Source organism: Heptranchias perlo, chromosome 3 (genome assembly GCF_035084215.1).
Source record: "Heptranchias perlo isolate sHepPer1 chromosome 3, sHepPer1.hap1, whole genome shotgun sequence".
Classification (NCBI taxonomy): Eukaryota; Metazoa; Chordata; class Chondrichthyes; order Hexanchiformes; family Hexanchidae; genus Heptranchias; species Heptranchias perlo.
The window spans coordinates 106,395,017-106,420,907 of NC_090327.1; the positions used below are offsets into that span (position 1 = coordinate 106,395,017).

At 41.4% G+C, this 25,891-nt stretch overlaps 1 protein-coding gene across 2 annotated transcripts in view; it reads right to left on the reverse strand.

Moving 5' to 3' along the window:
• Nucleotides 1-25,891, reverse strand: part of rttn (rotatin) — a 316,401-nt gene that overhangs the window by 90,759 nt on the left and 199,751 nt on the right. For both annotated transcript variants that reach the window (XM_067981445.1, XM_067981444.1), the window contains exons 41-46: nt 24,869-24,974; nt 19,303-19,400; nt 18,675-18,752; nt 18,441-18,567; nt 8,650-8,852; nt 1,487-1,754 (exon numbers count right to left, since the gene is read on the reverse strand). In XM_067981445.1, the coding sequence (XP_067837546.1) occupies nt 1,487-1,754; nt 8,650-8,852; nt 18,441-18,567; nt 18,675-18,752; nt 19,303-19,400; nt 24,869-24,974 (880 nt within the window). The remainder of the gene's footprint in view (nt 1-1,486; nt 1,755-8,649; nt 8,853-18,440; nt 18,568-18,674; nt 18,753-19,302; nt 19,401-24,868; nt 24,975-25,891) is intronic.

The following is a 25,891-nucleotide window of genomic DNA, read 5'->3' on the forward strand; positions in this document are numbered from 1 at the left end:
GAAAATCTGGCAAAGCAGAGGGGGTTGCCCTGGTCTGGGAATGTGGCGGAAGAAAGGCAGGTAAACCCCAGGGGTGCGGACCACCCCCTTGGCTGTATACCGACGGGGGATCCCCACCCCAAGCACTAGCCCATTCCCCCCCTCCACACCCAGTGGCTCTGGTGCAGTCATCCTTCATTACCAGCACCTGCTGGTCTAAGAGAAAAAGGGAGCGGTGGTTAAGATCTTTATTACAAGTCACCTTGAGAAAGATGAATTGCTCACCCTTAGGTGCAGCAGTTTTCCTTTGTGAACAAAGGCTAGACTTGCCACAAGTTGGATAAGGCAGGAAACATCAGACGGGCAACGAACCCTTTAAAAGTGTTTCCATTTATCTCCCCCCCCCCCCCAATATCAGCCTATTATCCTCCTCTTCCTCTGATTTGGAAGTCTTGTTCCTCACTTTTGGTCACATCTGAACTGAATTAACCAAGGTCTCATCTGATGAGGTGCCTGTAATAGCCTTGGCTAGGGCTATTAACCCACTGGGTATAAAATCACTGGTGCCCTGACCCAAGTTGGCTTTTTCTTAGCACTCTCCCAGTTCAAGGCAGGTACAATCAAATGACACCTCAGTCCACCTTAAGTGCAATCTCAGAAAATGACACCTCAAACTGGAAATCTAGAAACAAACTACAGGAAAAGAGACTGCATCATTTTTCACCCAGGAATAAATAATTACTAAAACATTTTTATAAGGGGTTTAAAGCATTAAAATTCCGCTAGCAATGTAGTTTTGTAGAATGCTATCCTGGAGGATTCTTTTAAAGGGACACAGCAGGAAAACCAGACCGATGCCAATTAGAATCATAGAATCACACAGCACAGAAGGAGGCCATACGGCCCATCGTGTCTGCGTTGGCTGTTTGAAAGAGCTATCCAATTACCCCCACTCCCCTGATGTTTCCACATAACCCTGCAAATATTTATCCAATTCCCCATAGTATTCAAGAGTGTAACCGAGTATAAAGCATTTAATTTTCTTTGAGGAACTTTTGTCGACCATTTGTTATCAAAACATTTATAAAGGTTGCTGTGGATAATTACGAACAACAAATTCAAAGAGAATCTTAATCAGGAATTCTAAACTAATTTCCCATGGCCTTGCTGATGGGTGGTTTGGGTCTGGAGCATGGATATGAAGTTTAGCTACAAATTTGGCCTGTCCTTTTCAAGGTCATGACCCAGGTACTCTCTGCAGTTCCGGAATAGAAAAAAAATAACACCTACCTTTGACACATTGAAGTGTGATGTTCAAAGTGTGACAGAGGCCCTCAAAACTACTATATAAATAGGAGTTATACTCATAAACCACACTTTAAGAGTGAAACTAAGGGCAATAAATTAATTTAAAACATATTTGAAAGCAATTTAGTTATCCTCCATACATTCATGAACCAGTAAAATAGTATAACCAGGCAAAAGTGTAATCTTTAAAATTACTTACCATTAGCTAAAACCTTTGGCTTGTTAGCAGGATTGAAGCAAATATTATGAAGAATAAGAAGGGCAGTGGGCTGGTTATTCTTGTGCTTGTGCTGGGACATTGTTGTCAACAGCTCCAAACTCCCATTCATCTTCAGAATCATCTGCTGTCCATCATCTCCAAAAGACATATTCAGCAATAGCTTCAGCCAAAGCATGGCCAAAGTGCTTAGGGTTTTTCCTGCTGTCTTGGGTAATGGCAGGGCAAGAAAGTTGTGCAAGAAATTGCTCTAAAGTAAGATCAGAAGCATGAAATGAGCTAATGCCCTCAGACTGACTACAAAGCAAAACACTATTGATATCAATATCCAAAATGTTGCCTGCTTAGTAGAATTAGGGGAGTTCGTTTTACAGATGCGCCTGCTAAGTGACTACCTTCCAATCCAAAGTTCGAATTGGAATCAGAGCCAAGCACAGTAATAGAGTTGTTTGTTGCATTTTCATAGTGAGTGGAAAACTTTCAATTCAAAGTGCATTTACACAAAATAAATTGATGTTATGTAGTTTTCTATGTCTTACCAAATTAAGGGAAATGTTTGTTTAAATTACTTCTTGCACTCCTGTTAACAGCTGGCATTTCAGCTCTAAAGGATGCTAGAGAGCTCAGCTGACATCCATTCTGGCTCAGTCAGCAAGCATCTCCATGTAAAACATGGGAATTAGCATTCTTTTTGTGCCTGGATACCACTCCAAATCGGTCAATCATTTTCAAACTCAAGGCAAGTATGTAGCTGGAAAAGATTGAAAAATTTTGTTCTCCTTTTAGTCTCTCCTTTGAGTGCCCATCACTGTTGACATCAAAACATCCTGATCTCTTGGCCATCACTCAGCCAGGAATGATGACAAATACGTGAATAACATTTCACATGCTCATTCTTTCTTTCAGCAGCATCCAGGATAGCCAATTAAATGCACAGAAAGCTGTGGTTTAATCTCAGTTAATTTTTAGAATGACACTTCCCAACTGAAAAAAAGTTGTCCAATCTTGTTCTTATTCAGTATGGTAGGGAATACAGAATCAGTGACAAAGGTGATTGTCTCTCCAAACCAGTTAATAGCTGCCATCAGTGAATAGAAATGATTCACTTTTGATTTTGCCATTTAACTGAAATGATGGCCTCAATTTTAGGAGGGAGGCGGGTTGGCAGTGGGGGGGGGGGGGGTCGACTGGGCGCGTGGGTAACGCGCCCGGTGAATTCGGGGTGCTCCGCAAGCGATCGCAGCCTGATTGAAGGTACTTACCTTGGCTTCCGGGTTTCGCGCTGGAAAGCTGCGCAGCGGGCGGACTGCGTACCTGCACCATAGGCTGTCAGCTGGAGGAGCCCTACTTAAAGGGGCAGTCCTCCACTGACTGATGCTGCAGAAAATAGGCAAAATTACAGCATGGAGCAGCCCAGGGGAAAGGCTGCTCTCAGGTTTAATGATGCCTCACTCCAGGGTCTTTTTTGAATGGGGTGAGGAGGAGGGGGAGGACAGAGATCTTTTCCCCGGCGGATGGGAGGAAGTGGCCTGCCTCTGCCATCATGGAGGCCTGGCTCGAGGTGGTCACCAGAACCACCAACATATCGCGCACCTGCATACAGTGCAGGAGGCGCTTCAATGACCTAAGTAGGTCAGCCGAAGTGAGTACACTTACTCATTCCCCTACACTCCATCTGCCACATCACTGCCCCCACCCCACATCTCCTTCTGCACTGCCAACACTACTCTATCACATCACTCCTCACACCCACTCAAAGCTCATCCTCATCTTACCTGCACTTACTCGCCTCGCCAGTACTCATCCCACCACTACCACTCAACTCAATCCTCATACAATCTCATGGCTCTATCTCATACTCACCCTCTCATGCATCTCTTTCACGGTCAGCCTCACCCAACCTGCCACTACCTGTGCTGCAGCCACAGGGCATGCATCACATATGTGCAGTAGGAAGCGTAAGGCAAACGTGTCGTGAGCATAAAGGGGATGCACAAGGGTGTTTGAGAGTTTGTCATGGTCTTTACTTATATTTGATTTCTGACCAACTCACATCACATATTATATTGGCACCACTACTGCCACGTCTTTGCAAATCTTGTCTGATGTGTGCAATAATGTCCTTTCCTGAGGATCACTATGAAGACCCACAACTGATGCCACCCATTGTGTCACTGCAGAGTGGGTGTAGGTGTATTTGCAGGGCTCTTTTGTACAGACGACTGAGAGATGTCAGCAATGTCCCCGGTGGCACCCGGGAAGGATGCGGAGGAGAAGCTGTTGATGGCAGTGGTGACTTTGACAGCGACAGGTAAGAAGATGGTGCTCGGGCCAGCTGGGAGCAGCTCGGCATGAAGGAGGCTGCAGATGTCCACGACTACATGTCGAATGACTCTGAGCCTCCGTATGCACTGCTGCTCAGAGAGGTCCAGGAAGCTGAGCCTCGGTCTGTAGACCCTGTGGCGAGGGTAGTGCCCTCTGCGATGCATCTCTCTCTCTGCGGTTGCCCTCCCTCCTGCTGTGCAGGTGGATGTGTCACAGCACTGTGTTGTGGAGCTCCACGTGTCAGAGGTGGACGGCGTGGACAGTGAGGCTGGTGATGCTGTTCGTCCTCCGAGGAGGTCATGACTGCAGCTATGGCGGTCCCCATCTCCGGAAGGTGTACGTTTGAGGGGGTCCGCAAGGTAGGTAAATGTGTCTGCACACTGGGGTTGAGGTTCCAAGTTGGTGAATTTTATTGTTAGGAGGAGGGTGGTGGAGGCCAAACTTTGTCCAAGGTGACAGAGTGGCCTCCTGCAATGAGTGAGGGTCTCCCCCCCACCCCCCCACCCCCCCCACCTGCCAAAGGCTGGTGGCTGCAACACGTCCATTTCAACTGGGAAAGACTCAGTTGAGTTGAAAATCCCATCCCTCCTAAAATATCATGTCAATCAGGTCTGCAAACGACCTGAACTATGTAATTAATTGGTTTAAGTGGGATCCCGCCGGCTTTAATTGCCGGTGGGAGTCCCGCATGCGGGGGCTGCGCGCGCAACTAAGCGCGTCACTGGGGAATCCGGAAGTGGATGGGTTGGAGTTGGGCTGCGGACCCGCCCCGGGAATCCCCGATTTTCGGAGCCCCCCCACCACGAACCCACTGGCTCGGAGGTCCGCAAATCGAGCTCGATAAAGCTGAATTAGTAACGTGAACTGTGGCAGAATATTTCCTGCATTTAACATAAAATTGTTGAAAGGAAATTAAAAAATTCTGAACAAAATGGCAATTAATTTCTACTTCATGTTTAGCACACGTTTTTGTTGAATAAATTATGTTGGCATACAATGATTACAATCTGATTTTAAAAAAATAAGATGCATTTTTGAAGAAAAGTGGTCAGTGTGTAGATGCTAGAATGGTTAAGACAAATAAATCAATAACCATTTTTTGATTATTTGGAAGAAAATAATAGGGTGGAATTTCCGCTCGTTTACGCAATATCCGCAATCTTTTACGCTGGTTTAAGATTCAATTCACTGGATCAGGCCCCGCCCACAAAAAAGGCCACACCCCCAGGTCGACAGTGCGAGATTCTGCCGATTATCAATTGTGCTGATTCAGGAAGGCTCTTCAAATTGCGCTCATTTTCTTAGGCGTACAGGCACTAGTAGACATATTTTCAAAGTTTTTTTCACATCAAGATATATTAATTTACTAAGAAACTGACTAGTGTACACCAATGAAAGTAGTAAATGGTTCAGTATAGTTTTTTTTAAAAAGTCATTTTTAGTGATTTTAACTCAGGTTACTCACAGGTGGAAGACTGGACACTTATTAAAAATGCAATTTTTTGTGATAAACCCATTTTCAGCTGTATTAATAACACTGGACCGGGTTACCAGTCTTAAATACATCAATGAATAGTGTTTTAATGGAAAGAAAAATAAAACGATTATGTTCTATTACACTGCCCGATTGCGTGGTTCGCGGAAGATTTTATGTTTATTATGCAAATGATTTTTATCGAAACTTGAACTGTAACCTAACCAATGCGGAAACTCTATCCCAATGTGTTTATAAAGAACATTTTATTCCTATCTATCTATATTATCCTATACACACATATATATGTATGTCATATATATAGTATATTAGTATAATATATATATATAATATACTAAATATATACAAATGTATACATACACACACACAAACACATGTTTTAAAAAATAAATATTAATGTTAAAGATACAGAATTCAGCAGATGTTTGATGGTTTATTATTTTGGCGACAGATATAGTACTTATGAATGCAGGAATGCCTCACTTCTATTGTTAGGACCACATTTATTTTTAGGTTAGAGCAGAAACAATAGTGATATTCATTATCAGTGGTTGAAATGGAGTATAACATCACTTTTTGAATTACAGAAAGAGTGTTGAATTGCTTTCTCTTTGAAAATAAGAAAAAATGTAACAAAGATTATCTCTTGTACAAACTATCGCTAAATAACATGCAGATCCAAGCAGGAAGGACGACAGAATTTAACATCACAGGAGGAGCTTATGTGACCCATCATATCTGTGCCAGCTCTTTGCTATAGCAATCCAAAACTAATCCCATTGCCCTGTTCTCTTCCCTTAGCCCTGTATCTTCCTCTACTTCAAATGATTATCCAATTTTTCCTTAAAAGACACTGTCCCAATTACTCCCTGTGGCAAAGCATTGCAAGCTCCAACAAATCTCTGGGTGAAGACATTTCTCCTCATCTCTTTCTCTATTAATGATGATTTTAAATTCATCACCACATTGTCACTGACTCCCCAATCAGAAGATAGAGTCTTTCCCTACTCATTCTATCAAAACCTTACCATAATTTTAAAAACTCAATTAAATCGCCTATTAACCTTCTCTGCTCCAGTAGAAATCGTTCCAGTATCTCAAGTGCCAATCATAACTATAGTTTCTCAATTGTGGGATCATTGTATTGAATCTATACTGAATGCTCTCTATGGCTTTAAGGCCCTTTCTACAACGGGGTGCCCCAAACTCCAACTGTGGCCTATGCAATGTTTTGTAGAAGTTTATCATTACTTCCTTACTCTTGTACTCCATGTTGCCATTTATTAAACCCAAAATACTATTTGCCACTTTATGATTATTTCTGCTACATTTATGTTTTCAAGGAATTATGTATTGCTTCTAGGTTTCTCTAATTATCTGCATCCTTCAGTACCTTCCATTGTGTTTATACTCCCATTCCATGTTCTTTCTTCTAAAATTAATTCCCTCACATTTCATTGCATTAAACTGCATCTGCCACCTGTCTGCCCATGCCACTAGCCAGGATATGTCCTCCTGAAGTCTTCACAAATTTTAATATTGTGCTCCCTATGCCTAAATCCAAATCATCTATATATCAAGAACAAAACTGGCCTCAGCAATGACCTCTGGAATCAACCTTTTTTCAATCTTTCCAAACCTTCTCCAATTTGAGAAACCCTAGAACCTCTAACTATTTGTTTCCTGTCAGTCAACCAACTTTCTATTTACGTTGCATTTCTCCTTATACCACATGCTTGAATTTTTGTAACAAGCCTCCTGTGAGATGCCTGATCAAACACCTTCAGAAAATCTATATATGCTAAATCTACTAAATTCCATTATCTATTCGTTCAGTCACTTCTTCAAAAAAAACAATTGAATCTGTCAAACATGACATGTCTTCAACAAATCCATGCTGGCTGTCCTTCATTATCCCATGCATCTCTAAATGCTCGCTAATTTTATCTTGAATTATGGATCCCAAGAGCTTGACCACAACTGATCATAGAATTATATACAATGTACAACACAGAAACAGGCCATTCGGCCCAACAGATCCATGCTGGTCTTAATGATCCACACGAGCCTCCTTCCTCCCTACTTCATTTAACCCTATCAATATATCCTCCTATTCCTTTCTCCCTCATGTGTTTATCTAGCTTCTCCTTAAATGCATCTATGTTAGTCTCCTCAACTACTCCTTGTGGTAGCAAGTTCGACAGTCTAACCACTCTCTGGGTAAAGAAGTTTCTCCTGAATTCCCTCTGGATTTATTAGTGATTATCTTATGTTTATGGCCCCTAGTTCTGGTCTCCCCCACAAGAGGAAACATCTTCTCTATATCTACCCTATCAAACCCTTTCGTAATCTTAAAGACCACTATCAGGTCACCCCTCAGCCTTCTCTTTTCTAGAGAAAAGAGCCCCAGCCTGTTCGGTCTTTTCTGATGGGTATAACCTCTCAGTTCTAGTATCATCCTAGTAAATCTTTTTTGCACTTTCTCCAGTGCCTCTATATCCTTTTTATAATATGGAGACCAGAACTGTACACAGTACTCTAATTGTGGTCTAACCAGGGTTTTATACAAGTTTAACCTAACTTCTCTGTTGTTCAATTCTATCCCTCTAGAAATGATCATAGTTACACAGTTTATTCTTCTCTGCCTTCTTGAACAAAAGGTGTTACACTGACTACATTCCAGTCCCACAGCACACTTCACTTATTTAAGGAAGATTGAAAAATTATGGTCAGAGCCTCTGCTTGACGTCATAGGGTGCACGTCATCAGAGCCTGTTGACTTATCCACTTCAAGTTCTGCTCTTATTTTCAGAACCAATTCCTTTCCAAAATTATCACTAACATGTGTTCCACATCCTCCTCTGGTACATTTACATTCTCACTTCCACCGTCATTCGTAAAAACTGAAAATATTTCATACCTCTGCTGTACTTTCATCATTCACAGCTAGATTCCTCCATAATACCTGAGTGGGTCTCTCTTTAACTATTCTTTTATGTTTAATATGCTAAAAGCATATCTTTTATATTATCTGCTAGTCTTTCTTCATGTTCCCTTTTAGACCTTTAATCTCACCTTTCACCTTCTGACTACACGTTCTATATTCCTCATAATTTTATTTGGTATTGTTAGCCCTGGTTTAACTATATATCTATAAGATATTGCAGTTATAAATTACAAGAGCATTGCAGAAAATGTGATTCTACTAAATTTAAACACTTATATTTTACAAATAATTGGAGATAGTTTAAGACTTTCACAAAGAAGCTGCTTGGTTAAAATCCAGCAGCAATACCAGAAACATTGTTCACTGAATGTTACTAACCTTCTGCAACACACCTTTACACTCATGGGACATAACTAAGTTGGAGAGCACAGCAAAAGCTATTTGTTGTATGGTACTGTTGTCATGTGTCTTCTGCAAGGCTTGCTTCATGATCATATGCACCAGAGAGTTACCTGCCAGACCTCTTTGAGAAGAATGAGGAACTAGTGGTGCTCCGCTTCCACAGCACAGGGAAGCACATGCTGAAAGATACCAATTCGGAAAAATGTTCAAGACTTCAGTCTTCAATTTTAGATGGATTATATATGAACATCTGTTATTACAACAACAACAGCTTGCATTTATATAGCGCCTTTAACGTAGTAAAACATTCCAAAGCGCTTCACATGAGCGATCAAACAAAATTTGACACCGCGCCACAAAGAGATATGTCAGGTGACCAAAAGCTTGGTTAAGTGGAATGTTTTAAGGAGCATCTTAAAGGAGGAGAGAGAGGTAGGAAACAGAGGGGTTTAGGGAGGGAATTCTAAAACTTAGGGCCTAGGCAGCTGAAATCACGACCGCCAATGGTGGTGTGAAGAAAATCGGGGTTGTGCAAAAGGCCAGAATTGGAGGAGCGCACAGGTCTCGGAGGGTTGTTGGGCTGGAGGTGGTTGTAGAGAAAGGGAGAGGTGAGGCCATGGAGGGATTTGAAAACAAGGATGAGAATATTAAAATCGTGGCGTTGCCAGACCAGGAGCCAATATAGGTCAGTAAGCACAGGGGTGATGGGTGAAGGGGATTTGATGCGAGTTAGGATATGGGCAGCAGAGTTTTGAATGAGCTCAAGTTTACGAAGGGTGCAAGGTGGGAGGCATGAAATGTGTTAACTAAATATGCTAACACTTCTGCCATCACTCTTCTCTGGACTTAAATTTTGGTTTAAAAAGCAGGGAGAACAATGATTAATTGCATCACAAAATAGATTCACCCTAACAAAGAAATTCTTTAGTGAAATGTTAAAAATGTGAAAACATCAACACAAAGACAAGAGTGCATTACAAAGATGTCAAACTTAAGAGACATCCAATAACATTACGGCCCAGAATTAGCTGTAGCAGGACAATGAACAGCGCCCTTCCATGTTTAATCTCCATGATATCTTGCGCAGTAAGTTACTGGAAGAGTGAGATGGAAATGGTGCGGTGCCCTCTACAGGGATCTGAGTGAACAGGGCAAGCATCTGTGTATCTCCTTAACCAATCAGATTGTGAAATTAATGGCACAAGGACTGAGAAGGAAGTGTAAATTAGAGTGGGCGAATTCAATGTCAAATCAGGTACAGAAAGAGAAATAAAGAGAGGGAAAGAAAGATAGGATTAAGAGAGAAAAAAGGGACAAAGGAAAAATTTTTAACAATTATATTTTTATAATCTCCAACAATTAAAACCTGAAGGAATGAGATGCGACACTTGTAATAGTTAATTTTCAGTGCCAGAGGGGTTGAATGGCAGTAATTAACCCCTACCAAGTCGTTAAAAGGGTACTTAGACTTGAAATGACTTGACTTAACTTTCTGTGGCAAGTTTAGTGCATATTTTTTTTTTTATTCGTTCATGGGATGTGGGCGTCGCTGGCGAGGCCAGCATTTATTGCCCATCCCTAATTGCCCTTGAGAAGGTGGTGGTGAGCCGCCTTCTTGAACCGCTGCAGTCCGTGTGGTGACGGTTCTCCCACAGTGCTGTTAGGAAGGGAGTTCCAGGATTTTGACCCAGCGACAATGAAGGAACGGCGATATATTTCCAAGTCGGGATGGTGTGTGACTTGGAGGGGAACGTGCAGGTGGTGTTGTTCCCATGCGCCTGCTGCTCTTGTCCTTCTAGGTGGTAGAGGTCGCGGGTTTGGGAGGTGCTGTCGAAGAAGCCTTGGCGAGTTGCTGCAGTGCATCCTGTGGATGGTGCACACTGCAGCCACAGTGCGCCGGTGGTGAAGGGAGTGAATGTTTAGGGTGGTGGATGGGGTGCCAATCAAGCGGGCTGCTTTATCTTGGATGGTGTCGAGCTTCTTGAGTGTTGTTGGAGCTGCACTCATCCAGGCAAGTGGAGAGTATTCCATCACACTCCTGACTTGTGCCTTGTAGATGGTGGAAAGGCTTTGGGGAGTCAGGAGGTGAGTCACTCGCCGCAGAATACCCAGCCTCTGACCTGCTCTCGTAGCCACAGTGTTTATATGGCTGGTCCAGTTCAGTTTCTGGTCAATGGTGACCCCCAGGATGTTGATGGTGGGGGATTCGGCGATGGTAATGCCGTTGAATGTCAAGGGGAGGTGGTTAGACTCTCTCTTGTTGGAGATGGTCATTGCCTGGCACTTATCTGGCGCAAATGTTACTTGCCACTTATGAGCCCAAGCCTGGATGTTGTCCAGGTCTTGCTGCATGCAGGCTCGGACTGCTTCATTATCTGAGGGGTTGCGAATGGAACTGAACACTGTGCAGTCATCAGCGAACATCCCCATTTCTGACCTTATGATGGAGGGAAGGTCATTGATGAAGCAGCTGAAGATGGTTGGGCCTAAGACACTGCCCTGAGGAACTCCTGCAGCAATGCCCTGGGGCTGAGATGATTGGCCTCCAACAACCACTACCATCTTTCTTTGTGCTAGGTATGACTCCAGCCACTGGAGAGTTTTCCCCCTGATTCCCATGGACTTCAATTTTACTAGGGCTCCTTGGTGCCACACTCGGTCAAATGCTGCCTTGATGTCAAGGGCAGTCACTCTCACCTCACCTCTGGAATTCAGCTCTTTTGTCCATGTTTGGACCAAGGCTGTAATGAGGTCTGGAGCCGAGTGGTCCTGGCGGAACCCAAACTGAGCATCGGTAAGCAGGTTATTGGTGAGTAAGTGCCGCTTGATCACTTCCATCACTTTGCTGATGATTGAGAGTAGACTGATGGGGCGGTAATTGGCCGGATTGGATTTGTCCTGCTTTTTGTGGACAGGACATACCTGGGCAATTTTCCACATTGTCGGGTAGATGCCAGTGTTGTAGCTGTACTGAAACAGCTTGGCTTGAGGCGCAGCTAGTTCTGGAGCACAAGTCTTCAGCACTACAGCTGGGATGTTGTCGGGGCCCATAGCCTTTGCTGTATCCAGTGCACTCAGCCGTTTCTTGATATCACGTGGAGTGAATCGAATTGGCCGAAGACTGGCTTCCGTGATGGTGGGGATATCGGGAGGAAGCTGAGATGGATCATCCACTCGGCACTTCTGGCTGAAGATGGTTGCAAACGCTTCAGCCTTGTCTTTTGCACTCACGTGCTGGACTCCGCCATCATTGAGAATGGGGATGTTTGCAGAGCCTCCTCCTCCCGTTAGTTGTTTAATTGTCCACCACCATTCACAACTGGATGTGGCAGGACTGCAGAGCTTTGATCTGATCCGTTGGTTGTGGAATCGCTTAGCTCTGTCTATAGCATGTTGCTTCCGCTGTTTAGCATGCATGTAGTCCTGAGTTGTAGCTTCACCAGGTTGGCACCTCATTTTTAGGTACGCCTGGTGCTGCTCCTGGCATGCTCTTCTGCACTCCTCATTGAACCAGGGTTGATCCCCTGGCTTGTTGGTAATACTACTGCCCAAATACAGGAACTTCACGCCCGTCAATGCATTTCAATGGTGAGGCAGACAGCAAGATGCCGTTTGCATGAAGCTAATGGCGGAGTGGGGCATCTTGGGCAGCAACTTTTGGATTTCCATGTTTAATCACCCATCTACGCCTCGCCTGAAGTTGCTGTACCATTTGCACATATAGAAAGTTCACAAATATCAGCAGAAAAAATAAAAGTATAGCTAAATTAATATGTTCAGAGAAGTCATATGTTAAGCATACACATAAAAATGTTGTCATTGGAACAGGATTAGGCCATTCAGCCCCACGTGCCTGTTCTGGCATTCAATTAGATCATGACTGATCTGTACCTGTTATTCACCTTTCATCTCTATCCCTTAGTACCCTTACCTAATGAAAATCTGTTGATCTGTCTTTGAACATTTCAATTGACCCAGTATCCACAGTTTTTTGGGGGAGAATTCCACATTTCCACTACCCTTTGTATGAAAAAGTGCTTCCTGGTTTCATTCCTGAATGGCCTAGCTCTAATTTTAATTTTAAGATTGTGCCCTCTTGTTCTGAATTTTCCTACCAAAGGAAATAGCTTTTGTATATCTATACTATCAAATCTTTTTATCACTTTAAACATCTCAATTAAATCACCCCTCAACCTTCTAAGCTCAAGGGAATAAAAGCCAATTTAAGTAACATGCCCTCATAATTTCACGCTTTAAGCCCAGTAATGAATCCTGGTGAATCTGCACTATACCCCTTCCAAGGAAAACTCTCCAGTGGCTGGAGTCATACCTAGCACAAAGGAAGATGGTAGTGGTTGTTGGAGGCCAATCATCTCAGCCCCAGGACACTGCTGCAGAAGTTCCTCAGGGCAGTGTCCTCGGCCCAACAATCTTCAGCTGCTTCATCAATGACCTTCCCTCCATCATAAGGTCAGAAATGGGGATGTTCGCTGATAATTGCAGTGTTTAGTTCCATTCGCAACCCCTCAGATAATGAAGCAGTCCATGCCCGCATGCAGCAAGACCTGGACAACATCCAGGCTTGGGCTCATAAGTGGCAAGTAACATTCACGCCAGGCAATGACCATCTCCAACAAGAGAGAGTCTAACTACCTCCCCTTGACATTCAACGGCATTACCATCGCCGAATCTCCCACCATCAACATCCTGGGGGGTCACCATTGACCAGAAACTTAACTGGACCAGCCACATAAATACTGTGGCTATAACAGCAGGTCAGAGGCTGGGTATTCTGTGGCGAGTGACTCACCTCCTGACTCCCCAAAGCCTTTCCACCATCTACAAGGCACAAGTCAGGAGTGTGATGGAATACTTTCCACTTGCCTGGATAAGTGCAGTTCCAACAACACTCAAGAAGCTCACCACCAGCCAGGACAAAGCAGCCCGCTTGATTGGCACGCCATCCACCATCCTAAACATTCATTCCCTTCACCACCAGCGCACCATGGCTGCAATGTGTACCATCTACAGGATGCACTGAAGCATCTCGCTATGGCTTCTTCGACAGCACCTCCCAAACATGTGACCTCTACCACCAAGAAAACAAGGGCAACAGGCACATGGGAACAACACCACCTGTACGTTCCCCTCCAAGTCACACACCATCCCGACTTGGAAATATATCGCCGTTCCTTCATCGTCGCTGGGTCAAAATCCTGGAACTCCCGAACCTAACAGCACTGTGGGAGAACCTTCACTACATGGACTGCAGCGGTTCAAAGTAGCGGCTCACCACCCACCTTCTCAAGGGCAATTAGGGATGGGCAATAAATGCTGGCCTTGCCAGCGATGCCCACATCCCATGAACGAATAATAAAAAAAATCTTTCCTGAGGTTCGGTGCCCAAAACTGAACGCAGTATTCCCGATGGAGTCCGACTAAAGCTCTCTAAAACTGAAGCATCACTTCCTCACTTTTGAATTGCATCCCTCGAGATAAAAGGCCAGCAATTCCATTAGTCTTTTTAATTACCTTTAGAACCTGTGCACTAGCTTTTAGTGATGTGTGTATATGGACTCCTAAATTCCTTTGCTCCTCCGGAATTCCTAGTCTATCACCATTGAGAAAATATTCCAATTTGTCTTTCGCAGATCCAAAGTGATTGATCTCACAATCCCTCACATTGAACTCCACCTGCCATAATATTCCCCCTATAATTAGTCTGTCTATGTCCCTTTGTAACTTCCTGCTCCCATCCACTCAATTTACTGTGCCTTCTAACTTAGTGTCATCTGCAAACTTGGATATACAACTCTCAATTGCTTCATCCAAGTCATTGATTTATATGATGAAAAGCTGTGCTCCAGTACAGATCCCGATGGAATATACTTGTCACATCCTGCCAATCAGAGAATGTTCCCTTTATTCCTACTCTCTGTCTCCTACTGCCCAACCAATTTCTAGCCTTTTGTCATAACGTTACCTTCATTTCCACATGCTCTCATTTTTACTAATCTCTTTTGTGGAACCTTATCAAATGCCTTCTGGAAGTCAATGGAAAAGAAAATTGGGCAGAGTGAAAAATAGGCTAGCCCTCATTTTGCACTACTGGCCAAGTCACATTTATACCCCATAGTTACTAAGCCTCTGCTAACATCTACATAGTGGAAATGGCATTCCTCTTCTGATTTGTGTATTGGCAGATAATATGCTGGCACATTAGCTTCCTGAACAAAATGTAACTGGGAAGTGACCTTTGGTAAAAACTTTGGGTTGCCATAGAGACTTGTGAGTCAGAGTGCCAAATGAAATGTTGCTGACATACAATGAGAGTTTGCAATATATTAACTCTGCAAGAATAAACTAATGCTATACTGCAAATTTTGATACAAGAAAATTAATCTTACACATACAATTAGGTCATTAAGAAATAAATTATGATCCCAATGAGGAACTAATTGGGCACAATTTTCAAATAGCTTGCATAAAATAGGACACCAGTAGGTGATGCTTTAATGATCCAAATGCAAATGAATCATCAAAAACCTCATATCCATAGTATGCGCTCAATGGAACTAGGGTTCCAACTGTTGAACAGATGCCAGAGGTCAGATGTGAAAGGACTAACTGACTTAGCAGAATACCACTTTACAATTTTTTTCCATTATGTGATATATGCTTTATTAGTGGATGTCATTCATGAACTAACCAATGTATCTACCCACCGAGGGCAGGAGGCCCTGATCGAACAGGCCCCATCTTTCAATAGCCAGGCAGCAACTGGAATGTCTCCAAAACTAGATGCAATATTTGATGCTTCAGTTGTGAAAGGAGATACTTTCTGTTAAGTACGGGGATCCTGCCTCTATTTATTGCCATAACAAGAAAGAAAAATACTTATATTTAGATAGTTCCTTTTCATGTCCTCAGAATGTCCCAAAGCACTTCACATTCAATCAAATTATTTTGAAATTGCAGTTACTGTTATATGGGCAAATATGGTAGCCAATTTCCAGACAGCAAGATCCTACAAGTAGCAAATGAGATGAATGACCAGTTACTCTGTTTCTTTTTGGTGGTGTTACTTGAAGGGGCACACCAGGAGAACTCTGTGTCTTTTTGGAATAGTGCCATGGGATCTTTCACATCCTCCTGAATGAGCATACAGGGCCTTTGATTAACGTCTGATCTGAAAGAGTGGTGATTGAAAGAGTGCCCATTATCTTCTGACTCAGGGGTCCCACCAGTATAATCTGAAAGGAATGCAGGCAGAAACCTGTGTGTCCAGGAAAAGAAGAAAACATTCAGCCTGCAGGTTGACATGGCTGTAAGTTTTTGGGTCTTTTCTATCATTCTTACTGTACATTTTTCATATTTTAGATCACTTTTTTAGATGAGTCCTAACTCCCTATGTTTCAAGAGCATGTTTATATCCTAATTGTCTTGAAATCTAGATAAACTTTCAGTTACATGCCCAGCGTAATGAACAGAACAACCTTTTCATGAATAATTTTAGCTACTGGGCTTATCTCATGATTCCATAAGATCACTCTCCCTCTTTAATAAACGGTAGAGCACCATAATCTTGATAGGATTAAGGTGAACGGCTGAATGGCTTACTCCTGTTCCTATGAGCATCATAGATCTTGTTTTAGGTTTAAACTATTAAGTGAAATGCATTTAACAAAAGGTAGACCTGAATAATTAAGATATTTACAGTAGAAATCCTTGTGTCTAACTTCTCAATCTAAATGCTAAGTTCTTCTTTTGTAAATAACTTTTCCATCCAGTGATTTTTTTTCACCTTGTATTTCTTACAACTGCAGGAGCTGTGCTCTATTCAACCTTAAAACCTCCCTCTTTGACCAAGCTTTTGGTCACCGGTCCTAATATCTCCTTATGTGGCTCGGTGTCAAATTTTGTTTGATAGTGCTCCTGTGAAGTGCCTTGGGACGTTTTACTACGTTAAAGACGCTATATAAATGCAAGTTGTTGTTATTGTTGTATATCTCTTGGAAATTACAAAGATTTAAATAGCTACAGCTCTTTAAATATCCTCAAAATATTCGAGGTGTCCTGAATTTGAGTAATTGTCACCCATATGCTTGGTGTGGCCATCTGCCATGGCGGAATACCGTTGCACATTTGACACAGTGTTTGAAGCTAAGGGCTTCAGATGCCTTAAAAAACTGCACTGAGAACAATTGATAAAGTTTTTTTTTGAAGTCAGCCTAAGACAAGAAAAAAAGGTTTTTCAGATACTACAAACCTGGAAATACATCATCTATAACTATTCAAAGAGCAACCAATGAGTTCAAAACACAACAGTTGGAAGTAACAGATGAGTGAGCCTGCCAACAAGAACTAAGACAACTGCCAGAACGGGGTGGTGGTAGAGGATGCCCTTCTATAACACAGGAAGAGGTGACATGGATGACATCTTGAATGCATCATTAACCTGGGTTTACTCCTTCAGTAAATGGAGCATGTTGAATTGAATAAGGTGCTATATAAATGCAAGTTGGTTCTTTAAGGTTTTGCATATATCTATAATTTTAACTTTACATTACTGAAGCAATGCAATTATACAACAGAAGTAGATTTTAAAAGCTGCTAAACATTCAGAATTTAATGAGTTGAAATATCTTAGAAGCCATTTGTGGTGAAAAACACATTTTGCATTTTATTCAGAATTTTAATGTTGGTCCATCTTGATGTGTCTTTTTTGTACTGTTAGGCTAATTAAAAAATCCCAAATGTCTATTAAAAAGAAAGACTTGCATTTATATAGTGCCTTTCACAATCCCAGGATGTCCCAAAGCACTTTTAATTCAGTACTTTTTGAAGTGTAGTCACTGTTGTAATGTAGGAAACACTGCAGCTAATTTTGCACACAGCAGGGTCCTACAAACAGCAATGAGAGAATGACCAGATAATCTTTTTTTAAGTGAGGTTGGCTGAGGGATAAACATTGGCCAGCACACCGGGGAGAACTCCCCTGCTCTTCTTCAAATAGTGCCAAGGGATCGTTTACATCCACTTGAGAGGGCAAATGAGGCCTCATCCGAAAGACGGCACCGCTGTCAGTGCAGCACTCCTTCAGTACTGCACTGAAGTGTCAGCCTAGATTTTGTGCTCAAGTCTCTGGAGTGGGACTTGAACCCACAACCTTCTAACTCAGAAGCGAAAGTGCTACCACTGAGCCACGGCTGACACCTAATACTTAATATATACAAATAAACCAGGTAAGTACCTACCTCATCCAACCATAGAATTCCACTGTACCAAACTACTTCCCACAGCTGTCCAGTTTTGTAAGTTCACACACCAAATTTCATTGATATACAGTTTTTTTTAAACCAGAAGATAGCAACACATTTTAGTCTAATCGTTTTGTTTAGAGTGAATAAGAAAATATAACAGTGAGTTGGAATATTTATCTTCTTTTTGATTGTTAAGAGACTAAAAACAGCATCCTTGGGACGTTTTATTAAATTAAAGGTGCTATATAAATGCAAGTTGTTATTGTTGTTCCCATCTTGTTTAGTTAATAGTAGCAGTTGACTGAAGTGGTTATGGGGCCCATTTATGAGCTATGGTGGAACTTAAGTTTTGGATAAAATGCACTGTAGCACAATTATTTGCAAAATGATTATTTCTCTCCCCAGTTTACTGACATTATGAACAATTTTTGGTAAATTACTTATATTTAACTGTTAACTGCTGCTTTAACCATGACTCTTACCCAATATGTTAGCTGTACTCACATGCTGGTAGGTTAGCTGTGTAGACACATAGTAGCTGCAGAGCTGCCAACATTAGTGTGTCGTCCATTAAAAACCAGGGCCAAAGCGAATGAACAGCACTCACAAGATGAGCATCGGACGCTGCAACCTGTAGGAAAGATGGAGGAAAAAAGGAACCTTTCAGTTCGAACAATTATGCAAACAATAATTCAGTACTTACTACCAATGAATGCTTCACTTTGGCAGAAGACTTACTTTGCATTCGACATTGTGATGCAGGCAATTTCTCAGCAACTGCATCGCCGCTTTTAGCTCTCTGGTTAGACTGTCATCCTATATGGTCAGAAACATAGCAATAGTCTATAAAAAATAATCATGATAAAACACTACAAGCGAGTGAAAAATTACACATTATAAAACACAGCAAGTTGAACAAACAAAACACAAACACAATACACAGCTTGAAAAAAATGTCAGCAATATGATACTATGTGGATTTTTTTTAAGAAGTCTACAATGATTAGCTTAAAGGGATTTTTTTTTTAGCACAGAAGCTAATAAGTGGTGAGTCATATTGGCATTTCAACTAGAGGAGCACCTGGTGTTCAGCATTCAAGCAAATAAAATATCTCCTCGGTGATAATGTGAATCAAAATCCCTTCAAACTGGGTCAGCTGTGTATATTTGAATCTAAAAAAGACATGTGTTATGTTATCACTAAAAACAAAATCAAAATAACACATTAGGAATCTTAAAAAAAATCATTGAACTACTTGTGCTAAGCATTAGTGTCTTTGTAGCAGCACTTGGTCATTAAACTTTATTCTTGAACAGAAATGTATCTGCTGACTAAACTGTTTGCTTATCTAGTCTCCACGCTTACCTTTTTCCTTTGGATTACTTTTCCAGGTCTCAGTGAATCTAAGTTGAACTGTACATAGGTATGCTTCACCTGTTCTATACAGCTGTCAACAAGGCCAGCTAAACAAGGAGGGATAAAAATAAAATCACCCAGACTACAAACTAATTGTCCATGTTTGCTTTATCTCAATCTTATAAAAAATTTAGTTCTAATATATTCAGTTATACTCAAGGTATGGCGATTGATTGCTCAACTTTTCAAAATATGGAAATTCTTATCACACATCAGCAAAAATTATCTCTTCTGTATTTCCAATGTTGATTATAAATTAGAATTAAGGGTGATAAATATTTTGTTTATTATGAAAATACATTGTGAAATAAACATTATTGCATTATTTTTCTATTGAAATCCACAGTATTGAAAAGAATAATACGTTAAAATGAATTCCCAAAGAGAGTTTACTTTTTGGAATGATTTCTGTGCTCTTGGGGGGTCAAGGGATGTCACCGTAGTGCAATAAAGCATGTCTACTCCTGTCATTCACTATCAGTGCCAGGGATGTCCACATCAAATAAATGTTCCCTATATTCTGCCTCAAGGATGAGCCTTAACCCAACCTGAGAAGAGTCTTTCTTCCTGCTCAAACATGCCATTTTTTCATTTCCCACATTAGTCATACTTACAGCATCACTAAGATTGCAAGACTAAGAACAGGAAGGACAATGTGCTAATCCATTACTCCACCAAGTACTACCACAGGTGTTCTTTACGAAAAGTACCCATTTTGCATTGCACTTGTTATGCAATACCCCAGTCAAATATAAAATCTAAATATTTAAACATTTTTTACTTTCATGTCATATAGAGTCCCAGAATCTGCACCTTTGTGCAAGCCTGAAACAAACTAACTCCCCTCTCCAAAAATAAAACTGTAGCTCTGTAGGGATGTATGGGTGAGTTTATGTTGTGAGAAGAATGACAAAGACCCTACCAGGTAGGTAAACTACATATCTTCATTCTGCATACTTACACCTTGTTTGTGCATATCAAAGTAGTGTAAAATTAGAAAGGGGTGGGGGGGGACCCTGTGTAGATGCTACAACACCAGGTACCTGGACTGATCCACTAAAGATGCTGTCATGCGTTGCAGTTAAATCTACATGATAATGTTTAGTTGTTCTATGTGGCAGCCTTGCATACCATATCATTGGTATCTGACTGAGAGCTCTGGAACGGATGGAATGATCCTTAACTTGCCTGTGGGCTTTTTCTGTATAAGTTGGTAGTATGATGGTAGGATGTACTTAACCAATTACATGGCAATCTGCTGCTTACTAACCAGTTGCCCTTGAGTTCTTGCACAATAGGAAATAAATAACTGTCAAAACATCTTAGTGGAAATGACATTCCATTTCTGACACGTCCCAAGGAAGATAAAACGATGGGAGAACAATTTCCTGATTCAAATTAAATGTGGAAGTAACAGTCAGTTAAAAATTGGGTGAGTTCTGAGGATCACCCTATTGGAATGTCAAATTAACTATAGTCGATTTACATTAAAGACTTGCACATCACTAACTCTACAAACTGAAACAAATGTTGACAATAGTTCAGCTTTTGGTGAAAGGAATTTAAACACAGTTGTTTGAACAGATCTGAATGGTAGATACAGGAAATTGTGAAGAACCATCAATTGGAAAATAGGGAGGGCCAAACTGGACACAATTTCCAAATAGCTGGGTGATCCTTTAACAATACAAATTGAAATGGGTGTTATAAGAGTGAAATAGCATAACATGAACTCAAATAAAACTATATTTTATACTAATGTTGATCAGATACTAAAGATACTTCAGAATATGCGGGATTTTACAGGAGACAGAACTAAATGATACTACCACACTACAGGAGATAGAACTAACCAATTCAGTAGAACACTACAAAAGACCAAACGAACCAAATTAGAACACCACTGCACAATCTTTTTCCATTTTGTGCTATAACCTTTATCAGTTGATGCCCTGTCAGAACTAATCAAAATAAGTGCTACCAAGAGTGTCTTAATGAAGAAAAATGTTCCAAGGTGATTCATAGAAGTATAATTAGACAAAAATAGACGCTGAACCAAAGGTAAAGGTAATACGAAGGAGGGAGATCTAGACAGCTGAAGGCACGGCCAACAATGGTAGGGCAAAAGGAATGGTGGATGCACAAGGGGCTAGAGTCTGAAGAATGCAGAGTTCTCAGAGAGATGCAGGGTTGGAGGAAGTTAGAGATGAGGTCGTGAAAGGATTTAAATGAGGATGAGCGTTTTAAATTTGAAGGTACGGAGTATGTGGTGTGGCCGAAGATGATGGCTTTGGTCTTCCCAATGTTTAACTCAAAGAAACTTTTGCTCATCCATGTCCAGCTGTCAGTCAGGCAGTTTTACCATACAGTGATGGTGGAGGGGTTGAAAGGTAGAATTGGGTGGTGTCAGCAATCATGTGGAACCTGATCCCATGTTTTAGGATGACGTCACCAAGCGGCAGCACATAAGAGGACAAGAAGGAGTGAGTCAAGGATAGATCCTTGGGGGACTCCAGAAGTAAGAGTGTGGGGGCAGAAAGAGAAGCCATTGTTGAAAATGGTCTGTCTACGATTGGATAGGTGAGAGTGGAACCAAATAAGGGCAGTCCCACTGAGCTGGACAATGGAAGAGGCATTGGAGGAGGATAGTGTGGTTGACCATGTCAAAAGCTGGAGAGAGGTTTAGAAGGACAAGGAAGGACAGTGAGCCATGATCAAAGTCACACAGGATTTCATGTGTGACCAATTAGGGCTCCTTAAAAACTGATAATGGAGATATTGTAAATAAAAATAAGGAAATGGTGGACATGTTAAATAATTACTTTGTATCAGTATTTACAGTAGAGGAAGAGGATAGCATGCTGGACACCCCACGGAATCTAATTTTGAATCAGGGACCGTGACTCACCATAATTAACGTAAGCAAATTAACTCTTTAAGAAAGGTGAGAGGGGGAAAACCAGGGAATTATAGACCAGTTAGCCTAAAATCTGGAAATTGTCAGGAAATTACTAGAATCTATAATTAAGGATAGAGTGACTTAACACCTTGAAAATTTTCAGCTGATCAGAGACAGCCAGCATGGATTTGTAAAGGGTAGGTCATGCCTGACGAATCTGATTGAATTTTTTGAAGAGGTGACTAAAGTGGCGGACAGGGAAATGTCTATGGATCTTGTTTATATGGACTTCTAGAAGGCATTCAATAAAGTCCCTCTTAAGAGACTGTTAGCTAAAGTTGAAGCTCATGGAACTGAGGACAAATTATTGACCTGGTTAGGAAATTAGCTGAGTGGCAGGAGACAGACAGTAGGGATAATGGACTGGCACTCAAATTGGCAGGATGTGACTGGTGGTGTCCCACAGGGATCTGTGTTGGGGCCTCAATTATTCACTGTATTTATTAACGACTTAGATGACGGGATAGAGAGCCACATATCCAAATTTGCTGATGACACAAAGATTGGCAGCATTGTAGGCAGAAGCATAAAATTACAGAGATATTAATAGATTAAGTGAATGAGCAAAACCATGCAATTGGATTTCAATGTAGGCAAGTGTGATGTCATCCACTTTGGACCTAAAAAGGAAAGATCAGAATACTTTCTAAATGTTGAAAAGCTCAAAACAGTTGAGGTCCAAAGAGACTTAGGGGTCCATGTACATAGATCATTAAAATGTCAGGTACAGAAAATAAACCAAAAGACTAATAGAATGCTGGCCTTTATATTTAGAGGCCTAGAATACAAGGGGGTAGAAGTTATGCTACAGCCACACAAAGCCCTGGTTAGACCACAACTGGAATACTGTGTTCAGTTCTGGGCACCGCACCTTAGGAAGAAGTGGCCTTGGAGGGAGTGCAGCGTAGATTTACTAGAATGATATCTAGACTCCAAAGGCTAAATTACAAGGAGCGATTACACAAACTAGGGTTGTATTCCCTAGAATTTAAAAGGTTAAGGGGTGATTTGATTGAACTTTTCAAGATATTAAGGGGAACTGATAGGGTATATAGAGGAAACTATTTCCACTGGTTGGGGAGTCTAGGACTGGGGACATAGTCTAAAAATTAGAGCGAGGACTTGCAGGAGTGAAGTTAGGAAACACTTCTACTCACAAAGGTTGGCAGAAGTTTGAAACTCTCTTCCACAAATGGCAGTTGATGCTAGCTCAATTGTTAATTTTAAATCCGAGATTGATAGATTTTTGTTAACCAAAGGTATTAAGGGATATGGGGCCAAGGCGGGAATATGGAGATGGGTCACAGATCGGCCATGATCTCATTGAATGGCAGAACAGGCTCGAGGGGCTAAATGGCCTACTCCTGTTCCTTTGTTCAGTGCTGCGGCAAGGGCGGAAACCTGATTGGAGCGATTCAAACATAGAGTTGTATGGAAGGTGGGCATGGATTTGGGAGGCACCAATATATTCAAGGACTGTGGAGAAGAAATGGAGGTTGGAGATGGAAATGGAGGTTACAAGGACAGATGAATCAAGGGAGCGATTTTTGAGGAGGGGGTTGATGACAGTTGTTTTGAAATGGAGGGAGACAGTATTTGAGAGGGAACCATTTGCAATGTCAGCTAGCATGGGGGCCAGGAAGGGAAGTTGAATGGTCAGCAGTTTAGTGAAAATGGGATCAAAAGAACAGGAGATGGGTGTCATGGACAAGATGACCTCAGAGAGGGCATGGGGGGAAATAGGAGAGTAACTAGAGAAAGATGTGGGTTCAGGTCTAGGGCAGCAGGGCAAGGGGAAGGGGAGGTGTGGCAGAAGGAGCTGAATGGATGATCTCAATCATAGTGTCAAAGAAGACCCTGATTAACTATCAGCTTTGAATAATCAACCGTCAACTGAAATGTCTTCAAGTCCAGATGCAATATTTGACTTCCCCTCCAACTATGATAGTTTGTCAGTGTTGGTGTTCTCCAAACTTTTGGGCACAGAGATGTGATGCGAGGAACAAAGTACCTTCAGGAAAAATCAATGATGCAGGTCCTGGCGCTTTTTATGACATGACGGGTGTGATACTATCAACAATATCATCAAATGAGCATGTTGTTTCCCTAGATCCTATCAAAGCAAGGTTATATCCTGAAGTTTGTGGAGGATAAAGAATGAAGATATTTCTTTCCTCTCCCTCCCCCAATATATACGCCATTTTAAAGGAAAGTAAGTGACCATAGGTTAAGAATAATGCATGCAGGTGACCAAAATTTGAACCAGTCTTCAGTTTGAACACATTTTCATTCTCCTTGCAGTCAAGCTGTCATAACCTTATTACTGGCACATATGAACCCATGGCCACTGGAGAACAGACTGAAAATGTTACAATTCATTTCACTTGTGACCTTTAATAGTTATCGAAGAGGATGGTTACAGATCATATATCCTTAAGGTAGATTTGAACGCAGCTTACTTTTTGGTTCATATAACATCCTGGTACTTTTTTCTGATAACTCCATGTTGAAATAAGCAGCCAAAACTAATTTCACTGTAATATTTGTATGACTTACCCTGCAAGGCATGCTTCTGTGCACAAACGCTTACAGGAAGCAATGCTGTAAGAGCACCTGCTGCAACCTTCCTGTGAGTATCATCAGATGATTTACCCTCATAGCTCTATAAGAAAATGGTAAAGCCACATCTAAATCAACCACAGGTAACTGAAAAATACATTTTATTGATCATAAGACTGAAGCAGAAATTTCAATCTTTTTCTTATTCAATTTTGATTTATTAGTTTTATATTCCTTGCAATTCTCAAAACACAGATCCCCTTCATGCCTCCTTTTACTACTGTTAAGTATTTGAGTACTTGTCTTCATTCAAAAAATACAATGAAACCTATCAATGCACACACAATTAAAAAAAACCTTATTGCAGGGGCAAAGAGAATAAATGACAAGTAATTAGCCAAGAGTATTTTAATTTTTTTTTAAAAATTGGTTTTCTCAGTATTAACATTTGCAAGGCATTTGGTTAACATTTGTTAACCATTTTAATTTCAGCTGCGAAACAAAAAAGTAAATGCTGTCCACTTCTCATTAATGGAGTCAGTGACTTATTATCTAGTTGTGCTTTTACGCCTAAGAGTCTTCACTGAATATTTGCCACGTTTTAGCAGAGATTTTATTTTCTCCCCTCACGCCCCTGGAACAAGTAGGGGTACATATTTTTAATTCATAGTAACATTCTCTATAATACTATCATCGTGTCTTACCACAGCACTAATTCTGTGTCAATTTTACTCAGTCCCTTAATCAGCTTACACATTTGAGAAATCTCGATAAACACAAGTACGTCCGAATAAAGGATCAGAGTTTTTCTAAGCAATGCGCCCCAGGGAAACTCAGTGTGCCGACAGAAGGAATTTGTCTTTCCTACAGTGCATCACCCAGCAGAAGTTGTGGGGCTATCTGGGTGGACCAAGTTTTTTTTTATTCGTTCATGGGATGTGGGCGTCGCTGGCAAGGCCAGCATTTATTGCCCATCCCTAATTGACCTTGAGAAGGTGGGGGTGAGCCGCCTTCTTGAAC